Source organism: Salmo salar, chromosome ssa01 (genome assembly GCF_905237065.1).
Source record: "Salmo salar chromosome ssa01, Ssal_v3.1, whole genome shotgun sequence".
Lineage (NCBI taxonomy): Eukaryota > Metazoa > Chordata > Actinopteri > Salmoniformes > Salmonidae > Salmo > Salmo salar.
This window is the reverse complement of record NC_059442.1, coordinates 158,834,174-158,848,034: the sequence shown is the minus strand read 5'-3', so window position 1 is coordinate 158,848,034 and position 13,861 is coordinate 158,834,174. Positions and strand designations below refer to the sequence as shown.

General features: G+C 46.0%; 2 protein-coding genes across 12 annotated transcripts in view; one reads left to right on the top strand and one right to left on the bottom strand.

The window, feature by feature from the left end:
- sptan1 (spectrin alpha, non-erythrocytic 1) overlaps positions 1-9,107 on the top strand; it is a 54,002-nt gene extending 44,895 nt beyond the window's left edge. For 7 of the 8 annotated variants that reach the window (XM_014142961.2, XM_014142991.2, XM_014142982.2 and 4 more), the window contains 15 exons: positions 206-414; positions 533-775; positions 924-1,155; positions 1,367-1,526; positions 1,686-1,762; positions 1,874-2,083; positions 2,270-2,566; positions 2,865-2,977; positions 3,802-3,819; positions 5,450-5,504; positions 7,671-7,867; positions 7,948-8,001; positions 8,260-8,406; positions 8,589-8,736; positions 8,934-9,107. In XM_014142961.2, coding sequence (XP_013998436.2) covers positions 206-414; positions 533-775; positions 924-1,155; positions 1,367-1,526; positions 1,686-1,762; positions 1,874-2,083; positions 2,270-2,566; positions 2,865-2,977; positions 3,802-3,819; positions 5,450-5,504; positions 7,671-7,867; positions 7,948-8,001; positions 8,260-8,406; positions 8,589-8,736; positions 8,934-9,059 — 2,286 coding nt within the window. In that variant the 3' untranslated portion in view covers positions 9,060-9,107. The remainder of the gene's footprint in view (positions 1-205; positions 415-532; positions 776-923; positions 1,156-1,366; positions 1,527-1,685; positions 1,763-1,873; positions 2,084-2,269; positions 2,567-2,864; positions 2,978-3,801; positions 3,820-5,449; positions 5,505-7,670; positions 7,868-7,947; positions 8,002-8,259; positions 8,407-8,588; positions 8,737-8,933) is intronic. The other variant, XM_014142951.2, reaches the window with a different exon arrangement.
- A 239-nt stretch (positions 9,108-9,346) lies between these two features.
- Positions 9,347-13,830, bottom strand: dync2i2 (dynein 2 intermediate chain 2). Of its 4 annotated transcripts, none has more exons than XM_045693215.1 (9): positions 13,374-13,830; positions 12,534-12,816; positions 12,149-12,258; positions 11,896-12,053; positions 11,667-11,776; positions 11,134-11,301; positions 10,732-10,964; positions 10,091-10,248; positions 9,347-9,826 (listed from the first exon to the last, which is right to left on the bottom strand). In XM_045693215.1, the coding sequence occupies exons 1-9, from the start codon at positions 13,439-13,441 to the stop codon at positions 9,588-9,590; spliced, it is 1,527 nt and encodes a 508-aa protein (XP_045549171.1). In that variant the 5' UTR covers positions 13,442-13,830; the 3' UTR covers positions 9,347-9,587. The 4 variants fall into 4 exon arrangements, with proteins under 4 accessions (XP_045549171.1, XP_013998516.1, XP_013998494.1 ...); XM_014143041.2 differs by having other exon boundaries at positions 12,534-12,673; positions 13,374-13,826; XM_014143019.2 differs by having other exon boundaries at positions 12,534-12,794; positions 13,374-13,824.
- Positions 13,831-13,861: the final 31 nt, after the last annotated feature.

The following is a 13,861-nucleotide window of genomic DNA, read 5'->3' as shown; positions in this document are numbered from 1 at the left end:
TGATGTACTAAAGGATCTGTCAGATTACACACCTTTATATGCTGACTGGCTGAAAGGTGACGCTGCCTCGGACTGAAAGCTTTCGACGGCTACCAAACCAAGTGTCCTTTGTTGAACAACTTCCAAGTCTATGATGCATGTTTTTGTACAAAGGCATCCACTGAGTTCAGTCTAGTGCTTTGAACATCTTTCTGTCCGTCCACAGGATCGTCTGAAGGACCTGAACGGCCAGGCTGACAGCCTGACGGCCAGCACGGCCTTCGACCCCACCCAGGTTAAGGACAAGCGTGACGCCGTCAATGGACGCTTCGCCAAGATCAAGAGCATGGCCACTGGCCGCCGTGCAAAGCTCAACGAGTCGCACCGCCTGCACCAGTTCTTCAGGGACCTGGACGACGAGGAGTCTTGGATCAAGTAAGAGCGCCGCCTGGAGTTGTGGAGGAATGGATGCAAGTCAACGTCTGAGGGTTTTTCGATGTTGAGACATTGTTAGTAATCACACTCTCTCTTTCACTCCCTGTTCTCTATCCAGAGAAAAGAAATTGCTAGTGAGTTCGGAGGACTATGGACGTGATTTGACAGGAGTGCAGAATCTGAGGAAGAAACACAAGAGGCTGGAAGCTGAGTTGGGGGCCCATGAGCCGGCCATCCAGTCTGTGCAGGACACAGGGAAGAAGCTGTCCGATGACAACACCATCGGCCAGGATGAGATTGAGCAGAGGCTGGCCCAGTTTGAGGAGCACTGGACGGAGCTGAAGGACCTGGCTGCAGCCAGGTTAGACTAGGAACACAGACACGCGTATACATTCTGACACACACACACACATATTCCCAGGCCTGCTTTGCAATGAAACACCATTATCATTTTAAACATTTATTGATGTTGAGTGTTAATCTGTGTGTGCCTCTGTGTGTGTGATCAGGGGACAGAGGCTGGAGGAGTCGCTGGAGTACCAGCAGTTTGTTGCGAATGTTGAAGAGGAGGAAGCCTGGATTAACGAGAAGCTGAACCTGGTGGGAAGTGAAGACTACGGGGATACCCTGGCTGCTGTGCAGGGCCTGTTGAAGAAGCATGAGGCGTTTGAGACTGACTTCTCCGTGCACAGGGACAGAGTGAATGACGTGTGTTCCAACGGAGACGAGCTCATCAAGAAGGTAAACACTGACAATACTGTTGTCGTATAGAAAATTATAAAATATCAAATAAATAGACTTTCCGTCTCTTCAACCGGTACCAGCTGAAATAGTGTTTAAGCAATAGTTCACACAAAAAATACCAACTTTTACAATGATTTTCCACTTATCTTTGCTGTTGTCAATTCACCCACACTGTTAAATGCATATTTTGCTTGTGTCCCTCCATTAGAACAACCACCACGTGGACAGCATCTCAGCCAAGATGGCGTCCCTGCGGGGCAAGGTGTCTGAGCTGGAGAGGGCCGCTGCCATGAGAAAAGCCAAGCTGGATGAGAACTCTGCCTTCTTGCAGTTCAACTGGAAGGCTGACGTGGTGGAGTCCTGGATCGGTACGGTTTGAGACCTGAGAAGGGGGAAGGTTTAGAGGATGAGGCTTCAACATTCTTTGGTGTTGCAATATGATTGTTGTGTGTGTTCCCAGAAAGATGAGAGCATTGTTTAATTTTTAAGTGTAGCACTGAATTTATACTGTCTGGTTGTTTGTTCAGGTGAGAAGGAGAACAGCCTGAAGACTGATGACTACGGACGAGATCTCTCCTCTGTGCAGACGTTGCTCACTAAGCAGGTACTGTGTAGCAGTATGTAGCTCCCAAATGAGTGATGCTACGGCAGCCATTTTGTGCAAGAAAGCTAGACACGTTCTCCTATGCTTCATGTTCCCCCTTCGGGTCCACAGGAGACGTTTGACGCAGGGCTGCAAGCCTTCCAGCAGGAGGGTATCACCAACATCACGGCCCTCAAGGACCAGCTGCTGGCGGCCAAGCACGTCCAGTCCAAGGCCATCGAGGCGCGCCACGCTGCCCTCATGAAGCGCTGGAACCAGCTTCTCGACAACTCGCAGGCCCGCAAGAAGAAACTGCTGGAGGCCCAGGAACACTTCAGGAAGGTATGTAAAGACTATGATGACGGATAATTGTCATTTAACTTACGATGAGGATATCATGACTACTATTCATAGATATCATCGTTGTTAATGTTCAAATTTTGAACAGCAATAGACTATCCTTCACCTACGAAGTCAAAAACCTTAGTGGATGTGGACCTCTTACCTCCATCTTGCTTCTGTCTCCAGGTGGAAGACCTGTTCCTGACCTTTGCCAAGAAGGCATCGGCCTTCAACAGCTGGTTTGAGAACGCTGAGGAGGACTTGACAGATCCGGTGCGCTGCAACTCGCTGGAGGAGATCCGGGCGCTACGCGACGCCCACGAGGCCTTCCGCTCATCGCTGAGCTCGGCGCAGGCCGACTTCAACCAGCTGGCCGAGCTGGACCGGCAGATCAAGAGCTACCAGGTGGTGTCCAACCCTTACACCTGGTTCACCATGGAGGCCCTGGAAGAGACCTGGAGGAACCTGCAGAAGATCATCAAGGTTAGAAGGGAGAAGAGGGAGGGAGGTAGCAAGGTCCCAGATCTGTTTGTGCTGTATCACCAACCAATTGGCATGACAACGACCATATGAATTGGCTATACGTTAGTGCTGTATCTGAGGAGCAGGCTTGGTAAGGAGGACATGCACATCTCAAATGTTGTCCTATTCCCCACTGTAATGCTCTACTTATGTCCAGAACCAATGAGGGCCTCTGGGGGCCGATGTCTTGATCTACGTCATGTCTGGGAAGCACTTCATCCATCCATCTCCATCCCTCTCTGTCTCTCTGTCTGTATAGGAACGAGAGCTGGAGCTGCAGAAGGAGCAGAGGAGGCAGGAGGAGAACGACAAGCTGCGGCAGGAGTTTGCGCAGCACGCCAATGCATTCCACCAGTGGCTGCAGGAGACCAGGTAGGGTCTGGATCTGTTGTGCTAGGAAGACAGTGCACTCACAGAACTCCCTTAATCAACATTCCTTTTGGCAATTTAATAGATTGGAATCAAATACTATTTCTAGGAATAGAATGGGGACGTTTCCAAGGCCTTGTGGCTGTTTAAAGAATGTAGTTTAAGTTCGTTGAGTAACGTCACCTGCATGAATAGCATTGAGATGTCTTTAAATGTTGCATGCATCATTCTTTAGATTCTCTTACTACAATGATAAATCAATGGAGCTACCTGGAATTTAAAAGTGCCTGCTGCTCAGAAATCTGCCTCCTGTGTCTCTCTGCCACCATGTTCTCAGCCATAGAGAACAGGAAGCTGCTATTCATCAGAGCACAACGTGTAATGTTGCAGATAAATGTTTATATGAAACTGACATGATTCTTTACAGTTTCTCTATTCTACACCTTGCATTTATATCTGCAATGCTCTGAATGTTGCTCCTCACTGAATTGGCCCCAGGCAACGCATGCTTAGTTTATCATGTGTTCTGTAGATTTTGGGAGGTGGGTGGGGGAGCACTGATACAACTTTTACACAACCGCACAAGTGGTCTGTGAACGTTTAGAAATGAAAACGGGATCATACTGCAGATGCTCCTGTGCTCCCACTATTTCTGTGTCTGTATATGTTTGTTTAGGGGGGGGATGATGGAGTGACCATTTTGTCCCTGCCTAGTGTTTCTAACCGTTGTCTCTTTCTCTCTCTCTTTTCCCATCCCACCCCCCACCCTTTCCTCTCCCTCTCTCTTGCTGCTACCTCGCTGATGCTTGGATAACTTTGCTAATCAGGACATATCTTCTGGATGGGTTAATATCACATTTTACTATCTCTCAGTTGGGGCTGGGATGATACTAGTATCGTGATACTCATTAGTATCAGGCAAGGGAAGAAAACACGAAGTGGTTTTAACTTTAGGAAAACATCCCTGATGTTGGAAACAAACATCATTATGTTTGGTATTCAGTCACATTTATTTATTTTCCGAAGATATAGCACACATTTTACATACAGCAGGTTATGGGACCAAAGAGTTTAGTCTGCTTCGTCTTTTCTTTATTGTCATATTGTCAAATTTTGTGATCCTGCCCTACTGTGTTTGTGTGTCTGACTGTGTGAATGGGGTCAAATCAATGAGGGTTGATTTGAGTGACATTGTTTTGGACCAAACAGGTTTGTTGTCAGGTCAGTGGCAAAATGTTGCATCATATATGTTGGTTAACATAGAACCACCAGGTAGGCAGGTATCTGTCAAGTAAAGGTAAAACTGGACCAGGTATCACTATGTTAAAGGGAATCCCAAGTTCTATTGTGTATTATTACTGAGTTTCTGTAAGCTTTTTTCCCCCCTTTTGACAGTTTTTGTTGTATAATTTCCCTTTTGTCTGTCTCTAATTTCCCTCTTTCTGTTGGTATTTACTTTATTTTCATCCTTCCCTCCCTCCTTTTCTAAATAGCATAGCTTATCGACGGGTTGTCCGTGTCATTCAATATGAAGTCGGTGATGATCTTTCCGGAAGGTCTTTTCCTTTTTCTCATGGTTTTCCATTCCATATATCCCTCACTCGCCTTTCCTTCACCCTTCATTACTTCCATCACGCCCTCTGGGTTGCGTGTCTTCATACACTTCTAAAATCCACCATTTGAGATCGGTTTGCTCAGTTACATCTCTACTAACGTCACCCCAATGTAGCTTCCTGAAACTAAGATCAATCTCATGATTGGTCTGGATACTCTTTTTGAGTATGGCAACATTGAGCACTGTTTTAAAGGAGTGAAAAGTCTTCACTTTCATCTTTTGGGGATATTTCTTTCACCAAATTTAGGGGTGGATACTGCAAAATGTGTTTTTGGACACTACTTGAAATATCTTTTTTTTTTATATATATATAGTTAGACTAATTCACAACTGATTCAGGGTTAAAATGCAGTTTCCTGCCCTGTACACAGTAGCCCTAACCTTGCATGGTATAGGTTACCATGGCTATGAGTTGACTTCTTTGGCATGCATTGGGAGGGGGGGGAGGGGTTGCTCTGAACATTTTGAGTGATGGAAAGTTTTTTTTGTGGGTGTTTCCCCTTTTTTAATTCACCAAATGTTCTCTGAAATTTTCCCAAAAATATTGAGGTTTCAGAAAAATCTTGACTTTGCTTCTTTACAAAAATCATTGGTTGGTTTAAATTTGTAAATTTCAAGATTTGTTTAGAATCTCTTGACACACCTCTAGTATATTGAAATATATGAATTTCACGGTAGGAATGGGGTTGGATCTAAGGGTTCCTACAAGCAGATGGGTGTGGGTGCAGACTCTGTGGGTACTGTGAGCCTGTGTGCGCGACTGTGTCACCTGATCTTGATGGCTGTGGCATGTTGTCTATCCCAATATTTTATCATCCTGTCAAGATCCTCTCCCCTGACACTTGTGTGTATGCATCTAGGTCCTGCATGGTAGAAGAGTCCGGAACCTTGGAATCACAACTTGAGGCAACCAAGGTAAGGAAGAATCCCTCATTATTTATGCTATAGACCAGGGTTTCACAACCCTCTCCTCAGGCCCCACCAGTTGTTTTGCATTTTTGTTTTAACCCTAAACTAGCACACCTGATTGAGTTAGTTAGTTGACTAATAGAATCAGGTGTGCCAGTTTAGGGTTAAAATAAACATTTGAAATGTATGGGGGGCGTGAGGAGACCATCTTGGCTATTTCAAATCAAATAAAAATGTATTTGTGACATGCAACAAATACAACGGGTGTAGACTTTACCATGAAATGGTTTCTTATGAGCCCTTCCAAATAATACAGAATTTAAAAAAGTTATACTAATTTAAAATAATATCAGGAGGAATAAAATACACAGGTCAACATTCACAAGGCCGCAGAGCCAGACTGAATACCAGGACGTGTACTGCGAGCATGCGCTGACCAACTGGCAAGTGTCTTCACTGACATTTTCAACCTGTCCCTGACTGAGTCTGTAATACCAACATGTTTCAAGCAGACCACCATAGTCCCTGTGCCCAAGAACACTAAGGTAACATTTACATTTAAGTCATTTAGCAGACGCTCTTATCCAGAGCGACTTACAAATTGGGTAACCTGCCTAAATGACTACCGACCTGTAGCACGTCTGTAGCCATGAAGTGCTTTGAAAGGCTGGTCATGGCTCACGTCAACACCATTATCCCAGAAACCCTAGACCCACTCCAATTTGCATACCGCACCAACAGATCCACAGATGATGCAATTTCTATTGCACTCCACACTGCTCTTTCACACCTGGACAAAAGGAACACCTACGTGAGAATGCGGTTCATTGACTACAGCTCAGCGTTCAACACCATAGTGCCTTCAAAGCTCATCACTAAGCTAAGGATCCTGGGACTAAATACCTCCATCTGCAACTGGATCCTGGACTTCCTGACAGGCTGCCCCCAGGTGGTAAGGGTTGGTAACAACACATCCGCCACACTGATCCTCAACACAGGGGCCCCTCGGGTGCGTGCTCAACCCCCTCCTGTACTCCCTGTTCACTCTTGACTGCACGGCCAGGCACGACTCCAACACCATCATTAAGTTTGCTGATGACACAACAGTGGCCTGATCACAGACAATGATGAGACAGCCTATAGGGAGGTTGTCAGAGACCTGACCGTGTGGTGCAAGGACAACAACCTCTCCCTCAACGTGATCAAGACAAAGGAGATGATTGTGGACTACAGGAAAAGGAGGACCGAGCACACCCCCATTCTCATCAACGGGGCTGTAGTGGAGCAGGTTGAGAGCATCAAGTTCCTTGGCGTCCACATTAACAAACTAACATGGTCCAAGCACACCAAGACAGTCATGAAGAGGGCACGACAAAACCTATTCTCCCTCAGGAGACTGAAAATATTTGGCTTGAGTCCTCAGATCCTCAAAAGGTTCTACAGCTGCACCATCGAGAGCATCCTGACTGGTTGCATCACTGCCTGGTATGGCAATTGCTCGGCCTCCGACCGCAAGGCACTACAGAGGGTAGTGCGTATCACCGGAGCCAAGCTTTCTGCCATCCAGGACCTCTATACCAGGCGGTGTCAGAGGAAGGCCCTAAACATTGTCAAATACTCCAGCCACCCCAGTCATAGACTGTTCTCTCTGCTACCGCACGGCAAGCGGTACCGGAGCGCCAAGTCTAGGTCCAATAGGCTCCTATAGCTTCTACCCCCAAGCCATAAGACTCCTGAACAGCTAATCAAATGGCTACACAGACTATTTGCATTGCCCCCCCACTCCCACAACACTGCTGCTACTCTGTTATCTATGCATAGTCACTTTAGTAACTCTACCTACATGTACATATTACCTCGACACCGGTGCCCCCGAACATTGACATTGACTCTGTACCGCTACCCCCTGTATATAGCCCCGCTATTGTTATTTACTGCTGCTCTTTAATTATTTGTTATTCTTATTTCTTTTTTTAGGTATTTTCTTAACTGCATTGTTGGTTAAGGGCTTGTAAGCAAGCATTTCACCCTAAGGTCTACACCTGTTGTATTCGGCGCATGTGACAAATGACATTTGATTTAATATACACAGCAAGTACCAATTATATTTCAGCTGTATTGACTACTTTTGTAATTGCATACCCTCACCATTCTGTGTGCCACTGTCTGTAGCGCAAGCACCAGGAGATCCGGGCAATGCGTAGCCAGCTGAAGAAGATTGAGGACCTGGGTGCGGCCATGGAGGAGGCTCTGATCCTGGACAACAAGTACACAGAACACAGCACGGTGGGCCTGGCCCAGCAGTGGGACCAGCTAGACCAACTGGGCATGAGGATGCAGCACAACCTAGAGCAGCAGATCCAGGCCAGGTCAGAGAGACACACACATACAGTACCTCACAAGCAGTGAACATATTTCCTAATCTTGTCGTATCTCTCTTCCACCATAGGAACACCACTGGAGTGACAGAGGATGCCCTGAAGGAGTTCAGCATGATGTTCAAGTGAGTGGCGGCCATTTTAACATGATGCTCAAGTGAGTGGCGGCCATTTTAACATGATGTTGGAGTGGCGGCCATTTTAACAGTGGTGTTCAAGTGAGTGATGGCCATTTTAACATGGTGTTCAATTGAGTGATGGCCATTTTAACATGGTGTTCAAGTGAGTGGTGGTCATTTTCACCATACCTTCTAGTCATACCAAGTAGTTGCTTAAAGTAAAGAAACTCCCAATAATCTCAACCATGTTCTCTTTGCTCCCAGGCACTTTGACAAAGAGAAGTCTGGCCGTCTGAACCACCAGGAGTTCAAGTCGTGTCTGCGCTCACTGGGTTACGACCTGCCCATGGTGGAGGAGGGAGAGCCAGACCCCGAGTTTGAGTCCATCCTCGACACTGTCGACCCCAACAGGTCAGCAACCCCAGCTTTTTCACTCATCTCTACTTGGGGTTTTCGATCAGTAGTTTGAGCAAAGCCAACATTCACAAGAATGTGATTTTATTCAGAATGGGTGTGTCTTGTTGCCTCATTTTCTTCTATTCTTGTGTTTTTTGGTTTATTATGGGTAACTGATTTAATTGTGTGTTTTCCAGGGATGGCAATGTGTCCTTGCAGGAGTACATGGCCTTCATGATCAGCCGCGAGACAGAGAATGTCAAGTCCAGCGAGGAGATTGAGAGCGCCTTCCGAGCCCTCAGCGTCGATGCCAAGCCCTACGTTACCAAGGAGGAGCTCTACCAGGTACTTACAGTCCGGTCTTCCCTCCATCACTTTCTGGCTCTGTCAGTGCTTATAGAAATGAGTATTAAATAGGACCAGCATTTGAGTATGAGCTTCAGCCATAAGTTGCGCATTTATAAATGTCTCTTAAATAACTTAGCAAAACTTAAAAGGTTATAAAACCTCATACCTGACCATCTCTTCTCCTCTTCATTCAGAATCTGTCCAAGGAACAGGCAGACTACTGCATCTCGCACATGAAGCCCTACTTAGACAGCAAGGGCCGGGAAATGCCCTCGGCCTTCGACTTTGTCGAATTCACCCGCTCGCTTTTTGTCAACTGATCCCTTGCCTGCCAGTGACCAATCGGGATGCGTTTGTCACGCACATACCACGGCTGAAACTGCATGATTCTGACACTAGAATACTCCATAGTTATCAGTATCTATCTATAGCTATATATCACTCTTTGTGCTTCACTGACGATAGCCTAGTGGATCTGTCTGCATTTGAATGTTTTAGCTGTTTTAGTGCTTTCGCTGGATTTAAGAACCTATAGATATGGTATGCTGTAACATCACAATAAGGACTGCGGTGTGCTTTAATAAACGCTACTGGTTAGAACTGGAAATGTGTTTTCTGTGCCTTTATTACATGTTTTCAGTACAAAAAAAAAGTCTTAACCAGTTCAGTACCTACTGAGTAATATTTGATGTTTCACCATCACAAAAGATAACAAATCCATCTAAAATAATATGGCACAAAAACCCACGTTCTTCTACCTATATACATCCACAGATGTGCCAGCAACCATGCACTGAGACGACCCTGTTATTCTGTAATTTCATTGGCCCTCTCCTTCCTGCCTCGACTCACTCTGCCACCTCATTAGCTAGTTGCTCCAGTTTGGCAGTCTCTCGGGGCCCCTGTTCCGTCAGCTCCGTGCTCAGGTGCCAGATGTTGACGGAGCCGTCGGCGTTGCCCACCGCTAGCAGGTCTTTCCGTCTGGGGTTGAACTCCAGGCAGTAGACTGGTTGGCCACCTGTGAGCTGGTCTAGGGTGGCTGCTGGTCTCAGGGACTTCCTGCCCAGATCAAATATCTGCACCAGACCTGGGAAGAGAGAAGGTTATGGGCTTTTAAACTTGGCTGTTTAGTGAAAAACTAAAAGGTTAATTGATGATCTTGAGTTAACTTTACATCAAGATGTGCCATTGTTTTTAGCGATTAGGGACTGTTTCAGACTGGAGTTAACTTATTGTAAGTCTGAATGGGGGGGGCCCTTAATGATTTTCAATATATTAACTCTGGCTCAAGTCACACCATTTATAGCGAAGTTCTGTGAACCAATTGAGAATGAGCTGAAATGGAGCATACCTTGTCCTGTGGCCGCAGCAAAGAGGAGGGGCCTTGTTGGTGACCAGCGTACCCCGAACACATATGAGTCGGACACCCGGAGCGAGAGCAGCGGATCGGGCTGCAGCAGAGAGTGAAGATGGGCCAGGCCGTCGGTCCCCACACTGACAAACAGGTTCCTTAGACACGAAATGGGAGTCAACTAGATCATAACTTTGATTCATTGACAGAATATGGTACTATAAAGCATTTTACAGCTGTAGAGTTCAAAACTTATTACGAGATGCGAGTTAGCTACGCGCTTCCGAATGTACTATAGGAACAGGGCAAACTGTTTAACAAACAGGTAAACATGAATAGCACTGGTTCGTTCCTGGGTTTTGGCATCAAAACACAGTATAATGACAAATTCCGAGTAAAGAAATGTTCAGTTCAATTCTCTTCTTTTTGTAAATCTTAAACCATAGTCTCAAGCATTCAGTCTGGTTAATTTCTCACTAAAACCACCTTCAGGCCTGACCATGGGGAAGATCTCATTTGCACTCCTCGCGTCATCTCCTTCTCAAAACCCACTGGAGGTCAGAGGGGAGGGACCTCTGGCTTTCTCATCCAAAGGGATGTGAGAAGTATGCAATTGATCTTCCCACCCATGTCTCTCTCACCTGTGGAAAGGGGAGCAGTGCAAAGAGTGGACAGGGCCTCCTCGGGGGCTGAAGGAGAACTGGGCTGGGGCACGCAGAGTCACACTCTCTCCATCGGGAGGTGCCGCTGCCAGCGTCTGTGCTGAGAAAGAGCACTTGAGGACCAGGCCGCTTTCGGAGCCCACCAGGAATGTGTCCAAGTCCCAGGGGGACAGGGCCAGGGAGGTGACCCCCACATTGCTGCTCCCTCTGTTCTGTAGCAGGCAGATACCATTACAAGAACAACATCAGGTTTAAGAAAATGTCCATAGATAAATGTCTTTTCAGACAATTTTGTAAATAACACAATCATATTTCATCTATTAATCACACATTTTCACGGTCTGTAAATCACCACATTGGCCCCTGTATCCCGAGTCTCACCTTGCTCAGTGCACTGTTGTGAGGCACCTGCTGTCTGACGAGGGCAAAGCCTGCACTGAGCACCAGCCTCCCCTCGTCTGAGTCCACTGTCCACAGCAGCACCCTGCCCCCAGAACCAGCACTCAGCACCACCATCTCCCCTCGCCTTGGTCCAGGGACCCAGGCTACCTGAAAACACACTTGTTCAGACCTGTGTCGTGTTTATTACGACTTGCAACTGAAAATTAGTGTTTCTTATTAGACAAGTCCAGGTTGTCCCTCAGTTTCAATCGCGTCTTCTGTTTTGTGCCTAATGAACACAACCCTGCTATCAAAAATCTTACTGTCGTCATCCCATAAAGATTCTCACCACTATGTGATATTAATGTGGTTTATTAGTAATATACAAGGGACCTACAGTACATAGGGACTGTGTACAAATTACACCATGAGAATAACCAATACTAGATAAAGCATTTACCATCAGTTAACATGTGTTCTCCTGAATGAAGGTGTATTTTAGTGCCATAGGAGACAGTATGAGGTGTCTATACCTGGTAGACTGGCTCCCGGTGAGAGTCGGTCGACATTCCTGTTTGCGCCAAAATTAGGTCCTGCGTCCTGTTTGTGTCCCAGACCACTACCTCTCCACTGTAAAGACCCCCTGTGGTGTTGGGTAGATGGTGAGAGAAGTAAGGAGTGAGCTACACAGGACTGTTGTATTTATGTACTTAGATCAGTTGGTGATCAAACCACTGGCAGAAGCAACATAGAAGTGCATACCAGCTATGAGAGAGGGTTGAGAGGGGTGGAAGGACAGAGACATGACTGGCCTGGCCACATCTATGACCGTGTCTGGTCGTTTGGGGTTCAGGCCTCTGCGGTCCAGGTTCCAAGTGCACACACAGGACTTCTCTGTGCTCCAGTCTCCGTCATCAACACTGAGACAGATAGGTCACTGTTCACCTCAAGTTCTGGCTACACAACTACGATGTTGGCAAACATGATGGCAAATTAATGTGAAGTTTGAACATACCGACCGAAGGCGCAGGCGATTACTGAACCTGTGCAACTCCAGGATACGCTGGTAACTTGAAGACCCTTCTCCTGGGCACTGGGGTGGTGGAGACAATGTATGCATGAAACCTACACATAAACACATTTTAGAATTGACAATTCAACATGGGGAAATGCACACAAAAACATTGTCCAATATCAAATAAAATTAGATTTGTCATATGCGCCGAATAGAACAGGTGAGCATTTCACCTTACAGTGAAATGCTTACTTACAAGCCGTTAACCAGCAATGCAGTTTTAATAAAGAGTTAAGAAAATATTTACTAAATAAAATAGTAAAAAAAAATGTTTTACATGGAAATATTGCACATTTTGTTAGTGTGTTACTTATACTATTCTCACCGTCTCGTTCTGATCCTCCCAATTCACGTCGAACCCATCAAACGCATGACTCTTGGCGTTGCTGGACAACTCCTTGACAACCATGTCCTCCACTCGATGCAGGAAGTCCCTCAGCCCGGGAGACTCTGGTCGGAGCTCACCTTTAAGGGGGAGTTGGTATATGAGGTGGTCTTGTGGATCCGTCTGGGTGCCATTATCTGCATTAAGCAGGGGCTGTATTTCAGCCTGAGCTGTGTGTACGGGCCGGGTTTGACAACCTCTCTGAAAAACCAACAGACATACCCTACTAGGATTATATTAGGCCTATATAAAATGTTTAAACATGCCCATACCTGGCTTGATGATTGTCAAGAAGAAATGTTGCATTGCAAAAATAATGTTTCTGACTGCAGTTGACCCAAGTGTGTCAGTAATTCCACCAACTGTTGATGAGAAACCCACTTTTGTGTACCTTGTCATTATTCAACTAACTACTAGTATGTTTAGAAATGTGTTGGGCTTCACAACAACGCTGAAAATGACACGTTGGACAATGCACGTGGTCAGCCCACCACCAACACTGATCAGGATGTGCCGACTGTTGCTCCAGACTATCATCGCTAACTAGCTAACTATTTTGGCTAGCTAAAAAAAGGCATTGATTGGCAGATTCAAGAGCTTTAGCAATATTCGACACTGGTAGTATTCACGTGTCTGATCTTTTCAGGGCCTATAGCCTTGTCATATATGGCCAGTTAAGTAAACGTACACGAAATAGTTAGCTAGCTAAACAACAAAAATCAGCTAGCATGCCATAGCAAACCTCTGATGCTAGCTAACTAGGTAGTCAACAGAACATACCGATTCCTGTGCAAACTGTTGCGATTTCCTCCACAGCGACTCAACGCCCAAGGCATCCAAAGTTTCATCAGTGAACATGATTACTGTGCCTCATAGACGTACTTGTTTAGCTAGTAGCACATTAATAATATCCCCATATGGCTTTACATATCAGTGAACTTGATTGTATCTATTCAACACAAACAGCCATGTTTAGAGATGGATTTACTTCCGTGTATCGCTGCTTCCTTGGAAACACTTCGACGATGGGACCAATCCGTTTTTTTTCTAAACACCACGCGCATTCCCATCTCATTGGTCCCGGGTCGTCATTTTGGCCGTTGGAATACTTTCACAATGCACCCTTCATTCTTCCCTGCCTTGAAGTAATCGGTGAAAGCAATAACTTGTTTGGTATTACAAATGGGTGACAAGGAGTGCCACGCAGGCTAGGTCTGACCTGGTGCAAGAACGACAACAGGGGCACACTGGCTGGGACAGTTTAAATT

What these genes read in the sequence shown, in the direction of transcription:
- dync2i2 (XM_045693215.1), bottom strand. Translation starts at nt 13,441, where the DNA reads ATGAAACTTTGGATGCCTTGGGCGTTGAGTCGCTGTGGAGGAAATCGC. An exon ending in TCAACCCTCTCTCATAGCTG is followed by an intron (nt 11,777 to 11,895) that starts GTATGCACTTCT and finishes CCAACACCACAG; the next exon opens with GGGGTCTTTACAGTGGAGAG. An exon ending in TGCTGCGGCCACAGGACAAG is followed by an intron (nt 9,827 to 10,090) that starts GTATGCTCCATT and finishes CTCTCTTCCCAG; the next exon opens with GTCTGGTGCAGATATTTGAT.